This window comes from Chrysochloris asiatica, unplaced genomic scaffold (genome assembly GCF_000296735.1).
Source record: "Chrysochloris asiatica unplaced genomic scaffold, ChrAsi1.0 scaffold00046, whole genome shotgun sequence".
Lineage (NCBI taxonomy): Eukaryota > Metazoa > Chordata > Mammalia > Afrosoricida > Chrysochloridae > Chrysochloris > Chrysochloris asiatica.
Window position 1 is genome coordinate 13,857,286 of NW_006408564.1, and position 24,404 is coordinate 13,881,689.

At 40.1% G+C, this 24,404-nt stretch overlaps 1 protein-coding gene across 2 annotated transcripts in view; it reads left to right on the forward strand.

Annotated features, from left to right (window-relative positions):
* The window catches only part of PTPRG (protein tyrosine phosphatase, receptor type, G), a 1,006,925-nt gene that overhangs the window by 226,421 nt on the left and 756,100 nt on the right, over window positions 1-24,404 (forward strand). For both annotated transcript variants that reach the window (XM_006862095.1, XM_006862096.1), the window contains exon 2: window positions 2,558-2,662. In XM_006862095.1, the coding sequence (XP_006862157.1) occupies window positions 2,558-2,662 (105 nt within the window). The remainder of the gene's footprint in view (window positions 1-2,557; window positions 2,663-24,404) is intronic.

Consider the following 24,404-nt stretch of genomic DNA (forward strand, 5'->3'; position numbering starts at 1 on the left):
TATGGGACCTTATCCAGAGAACCATCAACACAGAGATGGAGGCAGAGATGATGACGTGGAGAGAGTGAGCAGCTGAGAACTCTAAACTCAGGGAAACAGAACGGCTATGTGCTGGAGGCCAGGAAGCAGGCTTGCAGAATGTACCCTTTGGTTGTTTAAATGAGTCTATATTCCTGAGAGTGTTTGTGTACATCAAAACAAAATAAAACAGAGGGAATGTAAGCAAATACTGTTGAATGATGATGTATGGAGGGACTATAATCATTGCAATGAAATGAAATAGGGTAGAATGAGTATAAAACTGATGTTCTCCCATGTAAACTATCACTCAATTCACAAGAAAAGCTTGAAAAAACAAAGGCAAAAAACAAAACTTTGCTCTATGCATAGACAAGCTGTGAGTGTCCTATTTATTATTCAGTGCAGTTTGGTGGAAGAAAACTAGTTTAAGAGACGGAAGCCAAACCCAAAGTACTTGCCATCAAGTTGATTCCAACTCATGGTTACTCCATGTGTGTAGAATAGAATTGTGCCCTTTAGATTTTTCAAGGCTGCCACCTTAAGGAGCAAATTGCCAATGCCACTCTGTCCTGAAGTTTCACTATGAGTCGAAATTAACTTGATGGTACACTACAAAACAACATTTGGATGATATCATCATCACATTTCCCTCTAAATGGCTCATCTCTGTGGAACATCTTTATTCTTTCTGCAAAGCATTACTTCCTTTAAAGCCCATCTTAGCAACAGACATAGAGGCGTAAAGTAGTTCACGTTTTATAATTTTTCATGGGTGTTACATTGTTGACGAAGCTAATGGGCATCATGGCGGTTGTGTTATTATTACCATCATTATCAAATCCCATCATTGACTGACTTGGAATGGGAATGTTAATTTGGTAATATGTTTTCATGGCGCCACCTTCATCTTAAATTGAATACACACTTCCCCAACCATTTTCCTTGCTTGCAAAAAACAACTTGATTCTGTTTGGGTACATTTAAATATTAACACAGTCAGCTGGGGATGTATTGTTCAAAGTGTGATTCTATTTCACTTTGAATTCTGGGCACCTGTGATATTTGTCTTCTTCTTACAATTAGTAAATTCTGGGTGGGCTCACCACAGAATACATTTGTATACATAGAGTCTCTGGTAGGATAGAGCTTTGAACCCTGGAACAGGCAGATGGAAGTTCTCAGTAATAGTAAAGAATATTTTTCCTTCTATTTGCCTGATTGGACTCAGTTTGAGTTGTTCTTTTTTGTTTTGTTTTAATATATTATTGTGGTTGTTGTGGAGTTGGTTCCGACTCATAGCAACCCTGCACAGGGTTTCCGAGGCTGTAAATCTTTACGGGAGCAGAACGCCTCATCTTTCTCCCGTGGAACCGCTGGTAGTTTCGAACTGCTTGACCTTGAGGTTCACAGCCCAATTCATAACCACTATGCTACCAGAACTCCTTATAATAATAATAATATATTATTAAGCAATGTTTATTTTGTGAATTATAGTTTACTTTGGAGAAGTTCTTATTTCAGAACCTCAGATGCAACAGGTAGACTACATGTGTTCTGAAGGATTTGGATAACTATTTTTCTTAGTGAACACATCTCCAAGGCCATAGATGGTGTTTCAAGGCCATGATCACTTCTTGGTAGCAAAGGACCTATTTTGACCCTGGAATGTTCTCTCATCTGCTGTATGCTTACCTGTGTGACTCGGGGCTGTGTAAGCATGAAGTATTTCATGGGACAGCATCCCCAAGCCTCAGTTCCTGCTCCATGAAAATAAATGAGCCTATAGAGGGCCTTTGCACACTGGACATCTGGACATAGGCTCATACTGGTACATAGGACTCAAAAAGCAGGTTCCATATCTACTAATTCTGTGACCTTGGGCAAGTGTCTTATCCTTTTTAAATTTCTGTTTGCTTAGCTACAGAATGTTCCTGATAATTGTATCTACTGCTTGGTGATGTTTTGGCAGGTCAAAGAAGATAATATATGTAAAGCTCTTAGCGCACCAGCTTCTTGGCACAAAGATTCATTGTTAGCTTTTTTCAAAAAAATATTAATAGTAATTGTAACAATCTCTCTAGATTTTCCTGGAGCTGATTCTTTTGTAAAATGTTGTTGTTGTTAAGTGCTGTGAGTCGGTTCCAACTCACAGTGACCCTATACAGGGTTTCCAAGGATGTGCTATTGGGTTCAAACCACCTGTAAGTGACATTTAAGGTTGGCAATAACGTGCTTATCCTACAGCGCCACACCAGAACTTACGATGTTTATATTCAGTCATCCCCAAGGTGTGTGTTTTTGTGATGTCACCCAAACCAGTTGCCTGAGTCAAATACAACTCATGGTGGCTTATACGTGTCAGAGCAGAACTGTGTTCCATAGGATATTCGGTGGCTGGTTTTTTTTAAAAAATAGATCACCAGATCTTCTTCTAAAGTGTTTATGGATGGACTCTTAGTTCCAACCATGTACACCCTTGCTGTGTCTCATCGGAGTGCTGACTCTGTCTTATTACGGGTCTCTCTCTCTATTGCAGCGTTAACAGAAGGCTATGTTGGGACCCTGCACGAGAACAGACACGGCAGCTCAGTGCAGATCCGCAGGCGCAAGGCTTCTGGCGACCCGTACTGGGCCTACTCTGGTGAGTTGAATTGTTCTGATCTGGCTCTCACAGACTAGTTAACATCTCATTTTGTAATCACTTTCACGCCTGAGTTCTACTCGATGATCAAACATTTTGTAGTTCACTAACAGTTGAAGTAGTCAACCATGTTTTTTCCTCAAGGTTATAAGTACTTTAATTTATGTTTCCCAGCTGTTTTCTCAACCTGTTTCTCTCCCCACCTCCATTTGCATTTATTTCTGAACTTTACTTGCTAATGAGTTATTGTTCTAAAGTTGTAATTTTCTAAAAGACACAGCCTTTTCTGTTCTCTCTTTTGAGCTTTTGTGAGTATGTATAATATGGCTAGCCTTGAGCTGCTAAATGAATGCTAAACATGACAGAGTATCAGATGGCCAAATGGTCTGTTATGCTCATACCCAAGAAATGCAACTTTATTTTCAAATCAGCCTGTTAACTGAATATTTTTCAGCCATCTATTCTATGGTATTGTCCGGTTCTTCTCATTTTTATTTTAGTTTTAGCCTTTGAATCATTGAATAGAACAAACTTTGTGACTGTTGTATGGAATATTACATGGGAAATACTTTTCTTATATTTTAAGTGCCAAAAAATAAAGGCACACAAGAATATACAATTTCTGGATTATACATCTACCAACTTCCACCAAAAAATATAATAGATGGATTGGTATTTCTAAAAGAGCTTTTGATGTTCAAAAGTATATGGAAACATGTTTTATAGCTAATGAAAGAGGAGTGCTTCAGGAAGATAGACCACTTTGGAAATTGCTTTGGCATTGAATAATTCGCATTCTTTGTATGAATCAGCTTGGAGGCATAGAGTATTAGTCTTAATAATAAATCTATGTATTAGGCAATGTTGTTGCATATAGAAGCGAAAGATATCATTTTCATAATGATGCTCTGGTTTTAAATCCTGAATTTTCACCTGCAAATCTGTTGAATTTATGTCAGTGTAAAATTTATAGGCCCGATCTTTAATTACACCTTATCTATTGGCTTTTTGCATTCTTTTGTCTATTGATAAATCTCCTGCCCCTACAGGAAGAATAGCCTATCTGTTTTGTTTTGCAAAGAACAGATAGTGACTCTGAAGTCTTCTATCACAACCAGTTCCTTCTCATTAGAATTATCTAATTAGAGCTTTTTGTCACTATGTCTGATAAATGAAGGAAATTGGGAGATGAAGGCCAGAATTACATATGATATAGCCTCTTGCCAAGAAACCCAAAGAAAATTTATTGTTTTGTACTTTGTGGCTCCGATATCAGTTAGGAGGAGGCATAAAGTGGCCTGCTATTTACAGTTCATCAATTTAGACTAAGAATGCTGTTAGTCAGGAAATTGGAAATTATATCCCCTCTGCATCTCCAATTGCACATGGCAGTGAAGGATTGAAAGGCCTTAAACCTTTCCCAGTACTTAGTTAAGCATGTACAGGGGGTTTCAAAAAAGTTGGTAGAAAAATTCCATTATCTTTCAGTGCCATTTTCCCTCAAAATTTTTTGGAACCCCCATGTATATAAGTGACACCTTTGTTTGGGATGATGCTGTCTTTTACTCTGGATTGAAGGAAACTCCTTTTTGAATTTCTGGCGTGGATTGTGTCTGAATTTAGGCATTGCCTGTAATACTTAACAGGCGCATAGTTCTAGTTCTGTGGCTGACACACTTGTTTTTGTTAAGGGTCAGATGGTAAATATCTTAGCTTTGGAGGCCATATAGTCTCAGCTTTGTCAATGTAATATGAAAGCTGCCATAGAGAATCCTTGAGAAACTGGCTGTGTTCCAATAAAGCTGTTGTCATTTAGTGAATCCCTCAGAAGAATAAAGGAGCGCTGGTGGTGCAGCAGTTAAGCACTCAGCTGCTAAGTGAAAAGTCAGTGGTTCAACCCCACTGGCCACTCACCACAAGGAAGATCTGGCAGTTTTACTCTGTTGTAGAGGATCACTATGAATCAGTTTGCTTTTTTAAGTCTGAAGGATGTGAACTGGTTTGGAAGAAACTTTGAAGTCACTTGGCTTGATGTAATTGAGAAAATCAGAGTAAAAGACGAAAATTATAAGGCAGATATCAAGTCACTGCATAACAATCCTCATGCTTGGAATAGTTCTTCCTGAAAATTGCACAGTACCAGTGGTGACTTTAGACTGAAGCAGTGCAGTCTAAAGAACACTGGGTTCATCAGAGACTCTCCTTAGCATTTGGCTAATAGACACAGAAAGGGCAGGAAAGAGTAAGAGTTGTTGCCTGTTACCTTTGGTACTTCAGACAAGCCCCTTAAAACCATAGCAAAGCAGCTGTAAGACTAGGCGCTGAAGTACAGTTGTGGTGGTTGTGTGTTTTCCTGTTGGTTCCGCACCTTAGCATAAACACTTAGTCTCAAGCTTGGTGGTTCAAACTCACCAGCCACTCCTTGGAAACCCTATACAGTGTTGCTATGAGTCAGAACTGACTCGATGGCACGTAACAACAACAACATTGGGTTTGTGAGGCTGTAAATCTTTAAGGGAGTCGAAAGCCTCATCTTTTTCCTCGGAGTGGCTGGTGGACTCGAACTGCTGACCTAGTGGTTAACAGCCCAATGCAAAGCTTGTTGTTGTTACATGCCCTGGAGTTGGTTCTGACTCATAGCAAACCCTGTATAGGGTTTCTGAAGAATGACTGGTGGGTTTGAACCACCAACCTTGTGGTTAGCAGTTCAGTGCTTACCCCCTACAGTGCTACACCACACCCCTAAATACAAATGTTTCTGAAAGAGTGAGACTGCTAAGAGAAAGACTTATTATTTGCTAGAGGGAACGTTTTAAAGTTAACCAAAGATGAAGCAGGTTGTTTCTGAAAGCTTTATTTAATGGTCTAGATTGTAATCACATGCCTCTAATTGGATGGATTTATCTCAGTTCCTCTTAGGCGATAATGCTATTTTTGCTTGGGAGGTGTAGTGTGTAAGAGTATGAATTTTGGAATTGTATAGGTAGTCCCGAGTCCTGTTGTGGTGATGTGGGTTAATGCTGCAAAAGCGATTTGAACCGTAAGGTTGGTAGTTCAGGCTTACCAGCCATTCCTGAGAAACCCTACGCAGGTTCACTGTGGATCAAAACTGATTTAACAGCACTTAACAACAACAACAACAGCGATCGTTCTTGATTCCAATATGAGCTTTGCCACAGTGGAAAGACTTTTGCTTATTCCAAGCCTTAGTTGCCCTCAGAGGTTGTTAAGGAGACTGGGTGGTACCAGAGGATAAGCACTGGACTCCTAACCACAAGGTTGGCTGTTGAAATCAGTCAGCCACTCCCTGGGAGACAGATGCCCCTGTAAAGATCTTTGGGCTTGGAAACCCCTATATAGGGTCACTATTGACACGATGGCACTGGGTTTCGTTTGGATATCATGGAACTTTTAGGGAATGAAATGAGATGATGTACCTGAACCGTTGAATCTCTGGAATAAAGTAAGTAATATTCATTGTTTCTGCTTTTGACACTATTGTTAATGCTGCTGTTACCATTGGAATTCATAAACGGGTAGCCACAATGGTCAGTGGTTTATATAATGTTGATAACAAAGCAAGTTAAGTACTATTCCCTTTTGGAATTTGGAAATGAGTCTCAACCCCATTATCCTCAAGTCCGTGGGTTGGCCAACTACAGCTTGCCATATATTTTTTTAAATAAAGTTTTATTGAAACACATCTATTTCTTCACTTTTTGTCTCTGGCTGCTTTTTGGCAACAACGACACAGTTGATTAGTTGTGACAGAGACTGAATGACCAAAAAGTCTTGACTATTTTCTTTCTGTCCTTTTATAGAAAAAGTTTGCCCACTATTGTTCATGTTGATGTTGATACAGCCTCTAGGTCTTTGAGCAGATGTTATTGTGACTCATGTACAGAACTACTAGGAGGTTACGATGATGGCTTTTTTTTTTCTCCCCTTTTCTTTTTGTCCTTGTATTTCCCTTGAGTTGCAATATCCTCAGCATTAGTGGCAATTCAGTGATGCTGCTTTTGGAAAGGAGTTGGGGAGGAACCAAGATGAGCGGGTGTGTTCTGCGGGAGGTGGAATGGACAGTTTCTGGGTTTCTGTGTCTTGCTCCCAAGTTCACTTTTGTGTGGGTGAGGTTTGGCTCATAGTACTAACATATTACCGTGGTTTTTTTTTTTTTTTTTTATGATACCATTGTGACAATTTCATATCCCCGTGCTGTTGAGTCAGTTCTGACTCACAGTAAAACCCTCCTTGCATGCCAATAGAACTGTGCTCAGCAGAGTTTTGGATGGCTGACTTTTCAGAAGGGGATCTTAAGATCTTTCTTCTGAGATACTTCTGGATAGACTTGAACTGTCAGCTTTTCATTTAGAAGCAGAGAGTGTTAACTCAGGGTTTGCCAAGATTGATTGAGTGATACTTTTCATGTTCGTTTTAGGACTAGCCAAGTTGTTTCAAGTTCACTACTGCAAAAAAATATGGTACCAACTATTCCTCCCTAAGCCCTGTCTATTCAGATGTGTTTAATAGATCATTGAAATGACCACACAGAACTCAGAAACAATACTCAAAGTTATGGCGGTTTATTAGGGAAGTTAATGGGTCACAATTGAGCATCTGAAAATGCTCAGGGCACAGTTATTCCAGTCAGCTGCTGATAAATGCCCATGGAATACACCGCTCCCCCTCAAGCCATATCCTGAAGACGCTAGGCTCTAGCTCTGGGGGTTAGCAAACCTACTTCCCCCACTTAAGTGCCTAGAGGTGGTGGTGTGTCTGCCATGTGGTCAGTTCTGACTCATAGTGACCCTGTATAGGGTTTCCGAGACTGTAAATCTTTACAGGAGCAGAAAGCCTCATCTTTCTCGTGTGTATCGAACTGCTGACCTGGAGGTTAGTAGTCCGACTCTTAACTACTACGCTACCAGAGCTCCTTTCTAGAGGTATTCCACTGTTACAAGGAAGCCTTATGCTCAGTCACTCAGCTTTACTTGCTCCATGGGCTGAGTAGCCCACTGCTGTGTCTCATGCTCTGGTTCTTGCTTCTGCTGTTACTGCTTCTCTGCCTCTGCTCCCATGTCTCAGCTTTCTGTCCCTGAGTCTGGAAGGTTCAGGATGTCCTCCATTCCTGACTCTTTCTTTTGGATGTAGTGAGATCCCTTTTCTGCTTCTGAGATGGCTTATTTTATACCCATGCTGGAGTTTCAACTTTTCACAGTTATAAAGGAACTCTGCTAACATCACCAGCTGAATCATGTCATACTATCAGTATCTTCTCCCATTTTTTCTTACAAAGACTCAGCAGGGCAGAACGGTGGTTACAGACTGTGGCTAGAAGAGACATTATATACGTTTGAATATAGTTTGCTTATCATGGTGGATAATACAAGCTCCCATAAAGATTTACAGCCTCGGAAACCCTGTCCAGGGTCACTATGGGTTGGAATCCACTCGACAGCACTCAGCAACAACAACATTTAAATATTGACTGTTAAAAAAATTTAGCATCCAAGAATACCAATGTAAACACCTAGAACTTTAGCATAAAACCAGTTATCTTTGTGTTGACTTCAACTCTTGTTGACGCCATGTGCGCAGAGTAGAACTGTGCACCATACTATTTGCAAGGCTGTGACGTTTTGATAGAAGATTGCTAAGCCTTTCTTCTGAGGTGCTTCTGAGTGGGTCTGAACTGCCCTTTGGTTAGCAGTCCAGAGCTTAACTGTCTGTGTCAATCAGGTAAAGGAGTAGTTGTTCTAGTTCCATTGTGGTCTAGTTTTAATGTTTTTTTTTCTATAAAAATGCAGTCATAAATCTGTTCAATGTATAAATATCATTCATGAAAAGTATCAAATGTGGAATATACATTTAAGGTAATCATCATTGTTAATTGTTAATAATAGCACTAACACTAATACAAAGTACTTTGGGGATGGCTTTATATCTTATTTATTTTTTTCCCTTTTGGTTGTTTAATGCCATCCAGTCAGTCCGACTCATAGCAACTCTGTATAGGGTTTCCTAGGAGCAACTTGTTCGTGGAGTATTAATGTGGTGCTGTGGGTTAATGCGCCAGATTGTAAAGCAGTTTGAACTGCAGGGTCGGCGGTTCAAGGTCACCAACTGCTTCTTGGAAATCCTGTAGAGGGTCGCTGTGGGTCAGAATTGACTCGACAGTACTACACAACAACTACAGGAGCAGCTGATGCGTTTGATCCATTGGCCTTGTGGTTAGCACTCCGGTGCTGATCCTACATCCCTACTTTTTCCTTTGCAAGTGGGGGCAAAAGGCAAGATCTTTTGATGTATTTCGCATAGACTCACATTGAAAAGAAATGAAAGAGTTTAAAGGTATCTCACTGGAAATATTAAAATAGCTTGCTTTCTGTTAGTACTGTTACACTGAGATGTAGATGGCTTATGTGTTGCTTGAGGTGATGACAGCTCATGAAGTTTGGAGTTTGCCCAGAACTTCTGTAATTATTACATGAAAGCAGCATCTGTTAGGTAGGGCATCACTGCTGGAAAGGAAAATAAGAAACAAACGTGGAGCAAGTTCAAGTGGATATTTGGAATATTTCTATAAAAGTATCTGTTTTCCCCCTTCCTCTCAAAGGGTTTAGAGAAAAACTGATAGTGGATACATCCTCCCCCTTTTTTCTTACCCTCTTTGGTTTTCTACATTTCCAATCATTTCTTAGGTTCCTTTTGTTTGGAAAGAGGTTTTAAGAATCAATAAAGATACATTTCTCATTGCTAGATGAATCCAGAATTGAAATGTGCAATGACCAAATTTCCTGCAAGAAGTTTCCGCCATTGGTTTTGTGAAGGTCAAGCTGGATTATTCTAAGGGCCATTCCTGTCTTGGCCAAGAGATTATAGGAGGGGGACATCCAAAGTCCTTTCTTAAGGTCTTGGGTTTTTATGACTTGCTCAGCTGTCAGGTGGATATAAAAGGACATACCTTACATGGTGACTTTGAGGATTAGAGGTAATGTGTATAAGTAAGTACCTCTTAGAATTCTTGACCTTTACCTTGGAGTGGAGTACATATTACCCATTTGGCTATTAATTTTATGTCACCTCACTACATTGTCCATAGAAGCATCTTATTTTATAACACACATGTGGGTGTGCAAGTATGTGTCTCATCTCCCCTGTTAAATGTAGAGTCCTTGAAGACATGGATGATAGCATTGAATTCCTTGTTTCTTCTGCATTGTGCTAGAATACTTGGTGCATATTTTTCAAGTGGGCAAATGGATAGATGCATAAATGAACTCATGCCAGAATCTTTGCTTGGAAACTCACTAAGGGGGTCCTGCCTTGAAATTCAGATAAATTAATGGGTGATTTGCAAAAGCTTTCGCTGTTGGATCCCTTTAAGTAACAAGCTCCCCTGGTGAATTTAAGATATAATTAAATTCCTAAAATTACATTTTCATGCCTATTTTTAAGAATGTCTGTACAGGATAAAGCAAAATATGTATGTTTGTAGAAGTCTGCTTTTGTTGTTAGAAGAATGGGAAGCACGGAAGAATCTCAAGTTTTAATGTTAATATTGTTTTATTGTTTGCCACCTCTCTGCATGCCTGCTAAGAAGTCTCCCAGGGAACCATTTCACTAGAGACTTTTCTCTTTACAACAGAGACCTTCTGTTCTGATGGAAACACACTGTAGTTAGAGGAATCGATCCTCCTCAATCCTAAATCAAGATGACCTCCACTGTGATGCTAACCTGACTCCTCTCTCTCCTAGCTCCTCAATCTCCTCTGTTTCTGAGAATTCATATGTTCCCTGTTGTTAGTTGCTGTTGAGTAGGGTCCAGCTCATAGAGACCTCACAAATCAGAATTGAACATCTAGTCCTGCACCAACTCCCTGATGGTTGAAGTGTGTGAGCCCACTGGTGTGACTTGTTGGCATCCATCACCTTGTTGGGATTTACTGGTTTTCACTGACACTCTACTTTACCAAACATGGTGACCTCTTCTAGCACTAGGTCTTTTCTGATCACATTCCTAAGGTAAACATTAGACCAAATTTTGCTTCTAAGATCATTCAGGTTGTATTTCCTCTAATACTTCTTTATCTCCTTTATAAGTGCTTATGATTTATAGTTTTTTAGTAGAATTCATTCATTCAGCTCATCTATTTAGTGCTCACTGTGTACTAGGTAAGAGCTTTGGTGGCTCAATGGGTTAAGTACGGGACTCTCAGGAGAAGTATGAGGCTCCTATAAAGATTTATAGTCTAGGAAACGTGACTCTTGTCATATAGGGTTTTGTGTTTGTTTCTGTGATGCGATGTTATATGGGCAGGGTCATAGCAGTCTTAATAGAGTGGATGTAGGTAGTGTTAGGCCTAAGCTGGGCAGATGTTTCTCAGCAGAGATGGGGGAACTGAAAGCAGCTTGCTTAGTAGGTCTGAAACATTTGTTACTGTTAAGTGTCCTTGTATCGGTTCCGACTCTGAGACCATGTATAAGGTTTCCCAGGAATGGCTGGTGAGTTTAAAACACAGACCTTGTGGTTGAAACCGACCATGTGGTCAGTGCTTATCCTACAGTGCCACACCAGGACTCCTTTGTTATGGCAGAGACCATCAAGGGAAAAATGTAAAGCACTGGAATAAACTATGGAGGGTCTCCAATACTTATGATCTACAACTTCTTTGTTGATGTTAAGTGCAACTAATAGCAATCCTGTATAGCGTTTCCGAAAAGAAGCTGGTGGATTTGAACCGCTGACCTTGTGGTTACCAATCCAGTGCTTATCCTACTGAAGATGTTAGGGAGGCATTAAAAGGTTTCATGGTGGAAATGGAGTATCTGTGATTTGTTTTCAGTAAGTAAGGTAGTGGGGTTAAGGATTGGGTGGTGTTGGGGAGAGGGCACGAAAAATTGATGCAGTTGTATCAGTGTGAATTTACAAGATGCACAGAATGAGCCCAAGAGGATTCAATAGCATTTGCACGTGGACGAGGAAGCCAAATTAATTCTCTAGGCAAAGCTGCAGGATGACTGGCAATGGCGTTGGATTTCATTTAAAATAAATAAGTAAGAATAGGAGCTGTGGATTGCTTGTAAAGATAAAGAGCTTGGATTTGAACCAAGTTTGAACAGTGTTTCAGTATGTAGTACTTTGTCCACATTTCTTACACCTTTTAGATTTTATGCTTTTTGAACAGAACTGCTATCTATATTTAATCTTTGTATTTTATTTATTTATTTTGTCGTTACCTAAATGTTTTGGGATAGTAGGTCTCAAGGTAGGAGACAAATTGTAGAATAAACTATTCCTTCCTATAGGTACTCTTTTTCTTTTATACTTGAACTGTGATTACAAGGATAGAAAGAGTGAGAAAAAACACATATGGTCACACACTAATCAGGGCTTTATGTATAAAAGAAAAATGTGTTGCCATATGCTGAGGTACCTTGAACAATTTTTAATACTTGACTGAGTTTGTCTCTTCTCCCCCTGCTGCACGGTCACCCCCCACTGTTTGAAAAAAAAAAAAAATGTCTTTCCACTTGAAGGTATTTTCATTCTTTTCTTTAAACTTTATTCTTCTCCTTTCTGCCTGAGTTCTGAAGTTTCTTGGTGTCTGTTTTCTGGGGATTCACAAATGTGTCTAATATCAGTGAACTCTAAAAAGTCCATTATAGGGAGAGATGAATCCATTCCTTCGGGTCCTTGGAAAAGTCTGTTAGGAAGATGAAATATCGTTCAAGGCTGCGGTAGTACCCAGTGACATATATCAGTGATAACAATGTCAGTGGTTTCTACTTTGTTTATTTAAAACAGGGATAAAGGCAAGGTTGAGAGTTTGGATTTTAAGTGGACTATAAAGGTAGTGGGTTGATGAAGGCACTTTGGAGGCCTCTTGGGCTATATGTGTGAAAATGTTAAATACTGATGGCCTTTGATCCAACACTTCTTTTTCTAGGAATTTGTGTTTCAAATACAAGTCCCCAAAATGACGCTGTGTTTAATAATTGTAATTGTGGCACATATCCATGCCACAAAATGTATCCACCAAAATTAAGTAGGTTGAGCTTCAAGGTATATTAAGAGAGGAGGCATTACAAAATGCGGTCAGTGATAGATGTAAAAAATTTGGAGGCCATACAAAACAGTTAATTGTGGTTAGCCTAGAAATGAGAGAAACTTTATATTCATATTGCTATGACTTTTTAATAACTTGTAAATATATATTTAGATTATTTCAGTCTTAGACTAGTCTCTCCATATCTTTGACATAACTTTTTTTTTTTCAATTTTAGAGTAGTTTTAGATTTATATGAAAGTTACAAAGATATTAAAGAGAGTTCCTTTACATCCACAGTAAGTTTCTCCTATTATTAATATTGTTAATATTTTGCATGATGTTTCTCACAACAAACCAATATTGATGCTTTACTATTACTGATATTATATTGGATGACTATCATTAAACAGGCATGGCTGTACTATAAGCACAGGGCCACAAGGTCTGTTTGAACCACAAGGTCGGTGGTTCAAACTCACCAGTCTCTCCTTGGAAACCCTACACAGGGTCACTGTCACTAGAAAGCAACTCTACAACAATTAAAAACAATGATATATTTGTGTCAAAAAGTTGTCAGTTCAAACCTACCCAGAGCCTCTACAAAGATTGCCGCTAAGAAAATGCTACAGTTCTGTTTTGCCACATAGGGTTGTCAGGAGTTGGAATGAACCAGATGACAGCTGACAACAAGAACAACCACAGTAGAGCAGAGACTTGCTTTTGTTCTTTCTAGTTTTAGGTCCAGAGACGTTCTTCAGCCTACACACCTTGTGAACTTTCCCAAACTCAGATTCAAATGCTGCTGTTTTTATGAAGCTTCTGTGGTTTCTTCAGACAGAATTAATCTGCCTGTTCTCTTTCCAGCCACACTTAAATTCTCTAGTTATTTTATATATCCGAATGACTAGGTGGAATGGTGGGTTGTAGCCTCTTGGAGGACATGGATCATAACTTTCATTAATATCCTCTTTGGGATTCATTAGATGAGTTCTGGTGTGGATAAACACTGGACTGCAAGGTTGGTTCGAATTGCAAAGTTGGTTGTTCAGATTCACCAGCTGCTCCTCTGAAACCCTATACAGGGTCACTGTGAGTTGGAACCAACTCAATAGCACTTAACAAGAACAACTAGCATGTTTCATTACTAAGTTGCATCCAATTTAGGGCATTTTCATGTACAACTTTTGAGAGGAGAGAAAGAAAGAAAAAAAAAAAACAAAAAACTAAAGGGAAAGCAAGAAAGAAACAAAATGCAAGCCCATTTGTCACTTTAACTGGCGGTACCTAAAGTTTTTGGAGTCCTGCTGTGGTGCTGTGGGTTAATGTACCAGACTGCAGAGCCATTTGAACTGCAAGGTCAGTGGTTCAAGCTCACCAGCTGCTCCTCGGAAACCCTATACTGGGTTGCTATGGGTCTGGATCAACTCAATGGTACTTAACAACAGCAATGACAACAAAAGTTTATAGATGAAATGTTTCACTGGGCTTTCAAGTTTTATAAAATGCTTATATGAACCATGTAGAAATTAATGAACTGATATTGACTTAGTTTGAAAATGAGCATCAAGATTTATTGAGCAAAGCCATAAATATTGACCCAGACAGAGATAAGGTCAATATTTACTTTGACATAGCATAAATCCTAATATTCAATAATCTATAAATTTAGTGGGTATACAAAAACATGCAGAGAGTTTTATAAAGTATATATTTTTCATTTTGTGATGGATCAAAGTCAAATATCTTTTTCCTGGTCATAAATTTGAAAGGATGCTATTCTCGCCTTTGAAAGTAGCATTTTAGGGGCTGAAGGTGGGTGTAGGGGATGATTCATTTAGAATAGCAAAGGAAATAATTACTTAGCCTCGTACATGCTTAGTAATTGGAGAGCAATGATTTGCATCTGCTGTGTGATTTACTTAAAGGCTACCTGTCTTCCTTCCTAACCTAACAAAATGTACTCATTTATTATATCAGATTTGGTTCATAAAACACACACTCTGATGATATAAAACGTGGCACATTCTCTCTTTCTCTCCGGATAGGCTTAAGCTATGTTATGCAGAATTTTCTTTGGAAATAAGATGTCCTTGGTGTATATCGTGCTGAATAACAGTTTATTAGCCTCTCCCTTTCTGAAATTACTAAGCGGAATTGCAGTCTTATTCCTTGTCTTGTTATTTCTTCTCTGAATGGGGTGGTGGGGGTCGTGGAGGGTGCCAAGTAGTAATATAAGGTAAAGAAAAGCCATTTTACTGGATTGTAAACTTTTAGTATTACCAATATGTAGCTGGGATAAGTGTCTAATATGTGAGTGAAGATTGAATTTTCAGTCGAAGTGCAGAAACTAATTCAGTCAAGGTTAAGTGTACCATATTTTTACACAAATTATGTTACGTTATACAGGTTTTTTGCAAACCACACTACTTTCTCCCATGTTAATTTCCTATGTCACTATGTATGTTGTATGAATGATTATATATATATATATATAGTTGTTATTAAGTGTCATCGAGTTGGTTCGTGTAGTATTCCATGGCTATTAAACTTGAGCTACTGACCTTGTGGTTCAAACAGACTTTGCAGTCCAGCACATTAACCCCACAGCATCACATTAGGACTTCTTTTATGTACATATATATTAATTCTATGTCTGATCAAAAAAAGTCTTGTGACTGGCTTACAAGCTATCAAGAGGAAGCCTAGTTCCAGACAGGGTGGGGAAAGGTAGAATCACCACTGAATGATTTCCAATCCATTAGGACTAGGCTGGCGAAAGGAAATGGGGATAAGACTCTCTTGTGGTACAATAGTGAATAATTGCCATCAGGTCTTACTGTGAGGCTGGGAAATATAGAGGTAGATGTTTTTTGACAAAAAGAGGAGAGTGATTGATTTTGCAGCCCAGAAGTGGAGGTCACTGGGACCATCATGTGAGAAGAATGGAGAGCGGGACCCTACCCAGAGAGGCAGTGACACCAGGGATGGAGACAGAGACAGTGACGTGGACAGATGGAACAGCTGGGGACACTGGACTCAGGGAGGGAGAAGGGCTGTGTGCTGGTGGCCAGGGGATGGGCCTGTATGGTGTACCCTTTGGGGTTATATGATGATCCATGGAGGGGATTATAATCATTGCAATGAAACGAAATATGACAGGATGAGTGTAAAGCTGATGTTCTCCCATATAAACCTCACAATAAAAACTTAAAAACAAAAACAACAACAAAAATGTCTTGTGTCTTATGTGATCTTGTTGTGAGTAGTCCACCTTACTGTTCTTCCAGAATGATAACAGTATAAAATGGTGATTTTGCCCTCAGTAGTTGGTTTATTGATCCTGAATTGACTCATCTCTAAGGAGTCTTGGTGTGGCACTGTAGCACAAGTACTGGACCAATAACTTGGTGTGACACTGTAGGACAAGTACTGGACACCACTACAAGTGGTGGTTCAAACCTACCACTTGTTCCTTGGAAATACCATATAGGGTTGCTGTCAATCCAAACCAACTGATTGGCATTTAACAACAACAGCGAATCTCTAAACTGGTAGTGGCCAGGGTCATTTTTTTTCCTGTGGTATTAATTGTTGTCTCTTTTGGTATCAAAACTTACCTGTTCTTTGTTTCCTATAGAAAACAGCATTTTCTTTTATACAGCAAGACCCTGTGTAAGCTAAAAATGAAATCAGTGGTATGTTCTTATATATAACGTGGAGGCTTTGCTTTCTGGATAAATGCTTTCTTGTGACTTTATGTATCTTTATTTTTCATTAATGTCATAGGTTGATGTTGAGTAACTTCTGACTAGTGGTAACCTGTGTGTGTCAGGGTAGAACTATGATGCATAGGGCTTTTAATGATTTTATTTAGAAAATAAATCATCAGGACTTTCTTTGGAGGCACCTCTGTGTGGATGAATCTTTCAGCCTGTTAGTTAGTAGCTGAACACGTTAACTGCACAACCTAGGACTTAAGTATTACTATGGTTTTTGTTGTGTTAAGTGCTGTTAAATCAGTTTGGATGCACAGCATATAGCAGGCTTCCTGATTTTAGCATTGAATGTCATTTTATGTCATGTGAGCATTTTACTATAAGGTAGGGACTTGAAATTAACAAATAAACTCATTTGTTTTTTGAGTTCTTTATCAAGGAGAGAGGAGCCCTGGTAACATAGTGAAGTACAAGCTAGGCTGCTAACTGCAAGGTCAGGAATTCAAATCTATCAGTCACTTCGTGGGAGAAAGTGAAGGCTTTCTGCTCTGTAAAGATTTACAGCCTCTAAAAGCCTAGTCAGGGTCCTCTAAGTTGGAACTGATTTGGGGGCATGCAACAACAGATACCACCACAACCAAAGAGAAACTCACACTTTAGTGCTAATAGGTCTTTAACACCCCTCTAACATTTGCCAGGGATCCTGGGGTAGCTGTGTGCTAATGTGCTGGACTGCAAGGTCACTTTGAACGGCAAGGTGGGTGGTTCAAGCTCACCAGCCGCTCCTCCGAAACCTTAAACAGGGTCCTATGATTCCAAACTTGGCACTTAACAACAACAACATTCACTTGCCAACAGTCATGCTGTGGCACTGCACTAGACCACAAGTTCACTGGTTCAAACCCACCAGCCACTCCTTTGAAACTTTATACAGAGTTGATATGTGTCGGAACTGGCTCGACAGCACTGAACAACAGTAACAACAATCATTTGCCAATATCTCCTTTTAACAATGAGAGACAGATCTTGGCACATAGACTTTAGCTAGGAAAGTGTATCAGGATTTGATGTTTTAGCTTTCATTGAGTTGTGGTTTCCTTCATATCTGGCAAACCCTGGTAGTTTTCCAATTTGGTATGTCCTGTCCTATTAATGCACATTATGAGTTTTTAAAGTGTGAGCCAGTTTAAAGAAAAAAAACAACAACTTAGCAGTAAATGTAGTTGCTAGTACAATATAGCAAAATAAATAATTTTTCTCCAAAAGATATTACCATTATCTTAGAAAGGTAGAAAAACCTCTTATTATATGCCATGCATAAAACTATGTCTGTGATGTGAAAAATAACATTTTTGTCTCGTGCCGTCAAGTGAATTCTGACTCACAGTGACCCTGTACACAACAAAACAAAACGCAGCCTGATCTTCCTCTACCCTCCCAACTGTTGATATGCTTGAGCCCATTGTTTCTGCCACTGTGTCAGTCCATCTCATTGGGGGTCGTCTTCTTTCTCTCTGACCCTCCAGTTTTCCAAACACGACATCCTTCTCCTTATAATAAGTATCGTCACTTCCTTGAATTGACTAAAAATATAGTTTTTAGTGTTCTCGTTAAAGCAGTATTATGGCTCATTGTAAGTGTTGGCTCTGGTATAGCCATGCTGCTGTTAAGTGCCATGAGTCGGTTCTGACCCATAGCGACCCTGCATAGGGTTTCCAAAGAGTGACTGGTGAGCTAGAACCACCTAGCTTGTAGTTCAAGTGGCTTTGCAGTCTGGTGCATTAACTCACAGAGCCACACTAGGACCCCATATAGATTGTTAAAATGCATACAGGCCCCTAGCCTCTCCTCTGGTTACTGCCTTAGGACTTCCTTCCATTGGCTATTGTCTCCGACTCCATGCATGTTTTTGTATCATCCCTGCTTGTAATGAGGGAGGGGATTTCATAGCGTGTCTTTGGTGTTGTTTGGGGGCAGGATTATGCGCCACAGTCCATGTCTTGAATGAAGTTTACCTGAAGATCTTCCCTGGGTTTGGGAAGTCACTTGATCCAGATATCTTGTTTATGTTGCTCCATATTCTCCAGTTGGAAAGCTATTCCTTTGAGGGAAATGAGCTCTTCCGCAATGGCATGAATGTGCTGTCCCCAGTGGTAGGTATCATTAATAGCATTTTTGGTGGTGCAGTGGCTAAACACTCAGCTACTAAGGGAGAACAATGAGGTGGTCTGCTTCATAAAGATGTACAGTTTCAGACACCTGGAGGAGCAGTTCTGCCCTGTCCTTTAGGGTTGCTGTGAGTGAGAATCAACTCAACAGCAAAGGATAAAGGTGCGATTTGGTAGCTCTGCCCCAGTTACTGTTGGCCTCATTTTCTCCGGGAGTCAGTTTTTCTCTGTCCCCCACTTTTCCCTGGTGCCAAGTGTTAGAACAGTATTCTTACTTTTGACAGGGAGTACATGCCATTAGTACATTTGGTATTGATTGGTTATTGAGAAATTTTAGCAGGAAAGGAACACGAACCTCTGCTGGGCTGTTTGACAAGGATCTAAAAGATGAGGGGAGAAGCCGTGTTGAGTGTATTTCTGCTTCTGGCGTTCACTGTGATAATAGGAGGTATTTTCTCATCCCTGTTGTTAAGTACATAGTCCACACTCTCGTATTGGGGAGTGATTTTGACACTTTCTGCAGGTCCTATGGCTTTTACATTCTTACACCACCTCCTAATGAGCTATCTTATAACATCCTTTTCATGTAGAGATTGCCCTTTCTCTCACCATCCACTAGGGTGTGAAAAGGAAGTTTCAACACTTGCTGCCAATTGGCTGCATTCCTGCTGTGCCAGAAAGAACTAGTCAAGATTTGCTTCCCTTTGTCATATGAGCACAGGGTGGTTAGCAGTATGATTTTTTCTCCCAAAAACCCACAGAAGTTATTTCCAGGAGTATGTTGAAACCAGGTTTTGTTTTTGTATCAGTTCAGATGTTATAAATCTGAGAAGACCTGGCGGCAGAGTAGAACTGTTCCATAGCATTTTCAAGGGTAGAATCTTTATGCAAACGAACAGCTTCATCTTTCTCCCATAGATCAGTTAGTGGGTTTAAACCACTTACCTTTCCATTAGCAGCTGAACACTAAGTCACTGTGCCACCAGCTCAAGCAAAAACTAAACATACCATCATCGAGTGAATTCTAACTCATAATGACCCTATAAATAGGGTTCCCAAGATTATAAATCTATATCAGTGTAGATAACCTCAACTTTCTCCTGAAAAGTGGCTGTTGGTTTTAAATCGCTAGCCTTGTGGTTAACAGCCCAATGTTTACCATACAGTACCCAGGTTTCTTCCACAGGTCTGTATTTTACAGCAATCAAACTTTCATCAAAGAGTGCTTTTGGTCCTGTCCCATTCCACCTTCCCAGACACTTGCCCTCGCTGAAACTCAATTTGGGAAGTGGAACAGCTTATTACTTATGAACCCCTTCCTAAATGTAAAGCTTATATACATATGTTGCTATAGGATCTTTTTGAAAAGATACCTGAGCTCCAAGTGTTGATGCTATTGATGTTGTGAAGTGCCTTGCGTCGGCTCCATCTCATAACGACCCTGTATAGGGTTTTCCAAGGCTGTAAATCTTGGTGGCAGCAGAAAACTTGGAGTGGCTGGTCAGCTCCAACTACTGGCCTTGTGGTTTGCAGTCTAGTGTTGTTGGTAAGTGCCATTGAGTCAGTTCCAACTCATAGCAACCCTGTATAGGATTTCTGAATATAGGTTTTGAATCGCCTGCATTGTGGCTCAAACTGACCTTGCGGTCCAGCACATTATCTTGCAACACCTTTTAAGTATAGGAATGCTGCATGCAGGCCTACCCTCTGGGGGGAGCCATCTGTAAGCTACACTGTATTATCGCCCGCATCCATAGTTTGGGTCATGATTCCACATCTTTGGCTAAATAAATGAGGATCTTGGAGTAATGAGGATGTGTAGCTATCTCTTGCTACTGATGTTTACTGAAAGAGTTTTCATCAAGCCCTGGCCACATGGCAGGCGCAGTTATAAGAACTATCGTTACAAGAGAGAACAAAAGAGAAGGCAAGTCTACTGGGTGGAGGTAGACAGTAATACATAATATAGGCTGTCACTCAACAGTGCTGAGAAAAAGAGTAAAATAAGGAAAGGGCAATGGAGACCAGTGGAGGTGCGGGAGGTGCTGTTTTGGAAGGGGAGGAAGCACCTCTCTAATCAGTGATGTTTGTGAAGAATCCTAATTGCAGTGAAGGAGTGAGCCTTATTGGATAACAGGCCTACTCTGGGCACAGAAAAGAAGGGCAGCAGTGATACTAAGAGAGTTCACATGATTTACCTAAACTATATTGCTCTGCTAATTTTAGTCAGGCCTCATACAAGACATTTGCTCTTCTTTTGGACCTAGCATTCTGTGATTGAGTAGAGATTCTCAACTGGGGGTGGTTTTACTTCCTTTAGGGATCGTTTGCAAAGCCTAGAGACAATTTTTGATTGTCACAGCTGTGAGATGCTACTGGGTGTGGCACTGGACTGCTCACTTCAAGGTCAGTGTTTCAAATCCACAATTCACTCTTCAGAACCCTGTTCAGGGTTCTAATGTTGGAACCCTGATTCTGAAGTTGGAACCGATTTGACAGCACTGAACAGCAACTGGCATTCAGTGCATAGAGATCCAGAATGCTGCCAACATCCTAGAAAGACCAGGATTATTCCTCCACAACAAAGGATTGTGTCAACAGTGCCAAGGGTGAGAAGATACAGGCTAGGTGGTCCCCTGAATTCATTGCTCTTACATAGTTTGTTGCTTTGATGCTGTGAAAACTCTACCTGTCTTAGCCAGTTATTGCTCTAAATCCTTAATTAGAGCATTCTGAAGAGCAAAGGCAGCAGGCAATGCTGGGCCGGATGGCAAGGGTATTAACAGAGTTAAGTAAGTGGCATGGTGGTCAATAATCATTCGAGATTGGATCGTAGAAATGGGAAGCTTGGCAAGTTGACCATTTCACGAGTCTATGCATGAAATCTTAAAAGAATGAATCATACTTCTAGTCATGGTGAAAAATCCACTTTGTATGTTAGGAGAATGCAATGAATGATGGCCACGCCTCAGTGGAGACGTGGTGAGATTACTTTTATTTATTAGTATTTCATTTTTGAGGTCCCTGGTGACTAGTCCATGTGTCAACCTTTGATCTAAGAGACTGTTGTAAAATATTCCTTTTAATATTGCTAACCATTGTTGTTGATGTTAAGTGCCGTCGAGTCGATTACGACCCATAACGACCCTTTCTAGGGTTTCCAAGGAGCAGCTGGTGAGTTTGAATCACTAACCTTGCAGTTCAAAAAACTGTAGTCTTTGACACATTAGCCCACAGCGCCACATGAGGACTCCATGAAGGACCCCTAAATAGGTCACCCAGACAGTGCAACACCTTGAGAAAATAATCTTCACATGCACAGTTTAATGGCATTAATATTTTCATCATATTGTTCAACCATTGCCACTCCTGAATTTTTCTGTCACTTTTCATAGATTGTCAGTGTCCCCTGAGTGTTGTGTCTTCCTTTCCTGCATACCCTCTTGCCTGTCCCTGTTGTTGTTGTATGTCCTTGAGTTGGTTTCGGATCTTGTCAACCATATATGATAGAGTGGGACTCTATCCATAGGGTTTCTTAGGCTGCAGTCGCATAACACGCTTTTTCCTACTAGCCATTGTGTGGGTTTAGACTTGTTCGTTAGCAGACAAGCACCTAACTGTTTGATCTCTAATACGCGTACCTATTCAACATACTTAATTTAAGTGAGATCAGGCAATATTTGCCTTTTTGTCACCTACGTACTTCGCTCAACCTAATGTTTTTGAGGTTCACCCACGGTATAGCATGTGTCAGATTTTCATTGCTGTCTATGAAAGTGCTGTTTCTTAAATGATTTCTTTTAACAAAGGGAAGGAAAAGGAAAATAAAGCCATGAGTAGGGACTGGTAGGTCATCATGATCCAGCTTTTTGTCAAGTGCCAGCAGCTTGATGGCTCACAAGAATTATGTAATCTTTGTAATAGTGGTCACACGTTTGTCCTAGAATTGGATCCTTTCCTTCTGTTAATGAAATAAACAAAAGTCACTTTGTGCGTAAGTCCAAATGGGTATGTATTTGTCTACACATGTCATGGTGCCCTTAAGTCTCCAGAAAGCAAATGGTTATTAAGTGCTTCCTTCATGCCAAGCTCTTACTTACATGTTTGGATATAAAGATGGATTGATTCTGTGTAGTCCTTGGACCCAGAGAGCTCAAAGGCTCATAAAACAGAATAACCTTAAACTTTAGAGGCATTGAAAAGATCAATGGATGTCAGAATTTTATCAGGGAGAGACGCATAGATGGAACACAGGACATTTTTAGGGCAGCGACACTGTCCTGTTGGATACTGCAGTGGACAAATGGGATCATGCATTTGTCAAAATCCATACACATGCACAACATAGATCCAATTTTCATTTTTCTCTATCAGTGTGCTGTTTCTTGAGTGATTTCTTTTAAGAATGAACAGTTAGTGTGAAATATAGACTTCGTTGTTGTTTTTGTTAAGTACTGGTGAGACTGTTCTGACTCATAGAGAAACTTTATAGGGTTTCCAAGGAGTGGCTGGTGGATTTGAACTTCCACATTGTGGTTCACATCCACCTTGCGGTCTAGTGCTTAACCCTACAGCGCCACCACAGGAACTAAGTTATTGATGGTCTACTAAAAGCTAGTAGTGGTTTATGAGTTGTAACACTTGTGTTAACGTTCTGGGGTTAGTCAATGATGCTGAAATTTTTTAGGCTTTCTCTTTATTTTGTGTGTATGTGAGTGTGTACGAGCCATGGTGTGGTGCTTTGGATTAATGTGCTGTAATGCACGGTCGCTTTGAACCTCAAGGTTGGTTCACCAACCGCCCCTCAAAAACCCTATACAGGGTCACTATGAGTTGGGACTGACTCGACAGCATTTAACAACAACAACAAGTGTGTAAACCTGAAAGTACTGTATAAAATCAAGTTTACTGAAACAAACTATCAAAAAATTATCTTTCTCCTGTTCCCTTTTTAAAAGGTAATTTCATTATCAATGAAAGCCACTGGCATGTTAGGTAAGTTGTATCAAGATATAATGTATTCACCAGTGAGTACTATGCAATCTGTCTGGGCGGAGCTGATGAAATGAAATACATGGGTAACTCACGATACTGTAGTGAATAATGGTTATCAAGACTGATTGTGAGGGTTGGAAATGCAAAGGTAGACGTTTTGTAGCAAGGAAGGGAGTGATTATTTCTCCAGTCTAGGAGTGGAGGTCTCTGGGACCATCAATGGAGAAGAGTAGAGAGTGGGATCCTACCCAGAGAAGCAGGGATGCCTGAGATGGAGACAGAGACGATGATGTGATGTGATGAAGCATCTGGGGACTTTGGATCCAGAGAGGGAGAGGGACTGTGGGCCGAAGACTGGGGAGGACCGGTTTCTAGGATATACCCTTTGGTCGGAAGATGATGCATGGAGGGGGTTGGAACCATGGCAAAGAAATGATATACAATGGAATGAATGTAAAACTAAAGTTCTCTCACATGAACTATCATATAATTCACAATAAAACATTAAAAAAAAAAAAAAGAGGGAACCTAGTCCAGAGGGCCTGGAGGAAGGTAGAATCTCCAGTGAGTAGTATCCAATCTGTCTAGGCGGGGCTGATGCAATGTAATGCAGAAGGATCTCTTGTGATACAATAGTGAATAATTGTTATCAGGACTGATTGTGAGGGTTGGAAATGTAAAGGTAGATGTTTTATAGCAAGGAGGGGAGTGATTATTTCTCCAGTCTAGGAGTGGAGGTCTCTGGGACCATCAATGGAGAAGAGTAGAGAGTGGGATCCTACCCAGAGAAGCAGGGATGCCTGAGATGGAG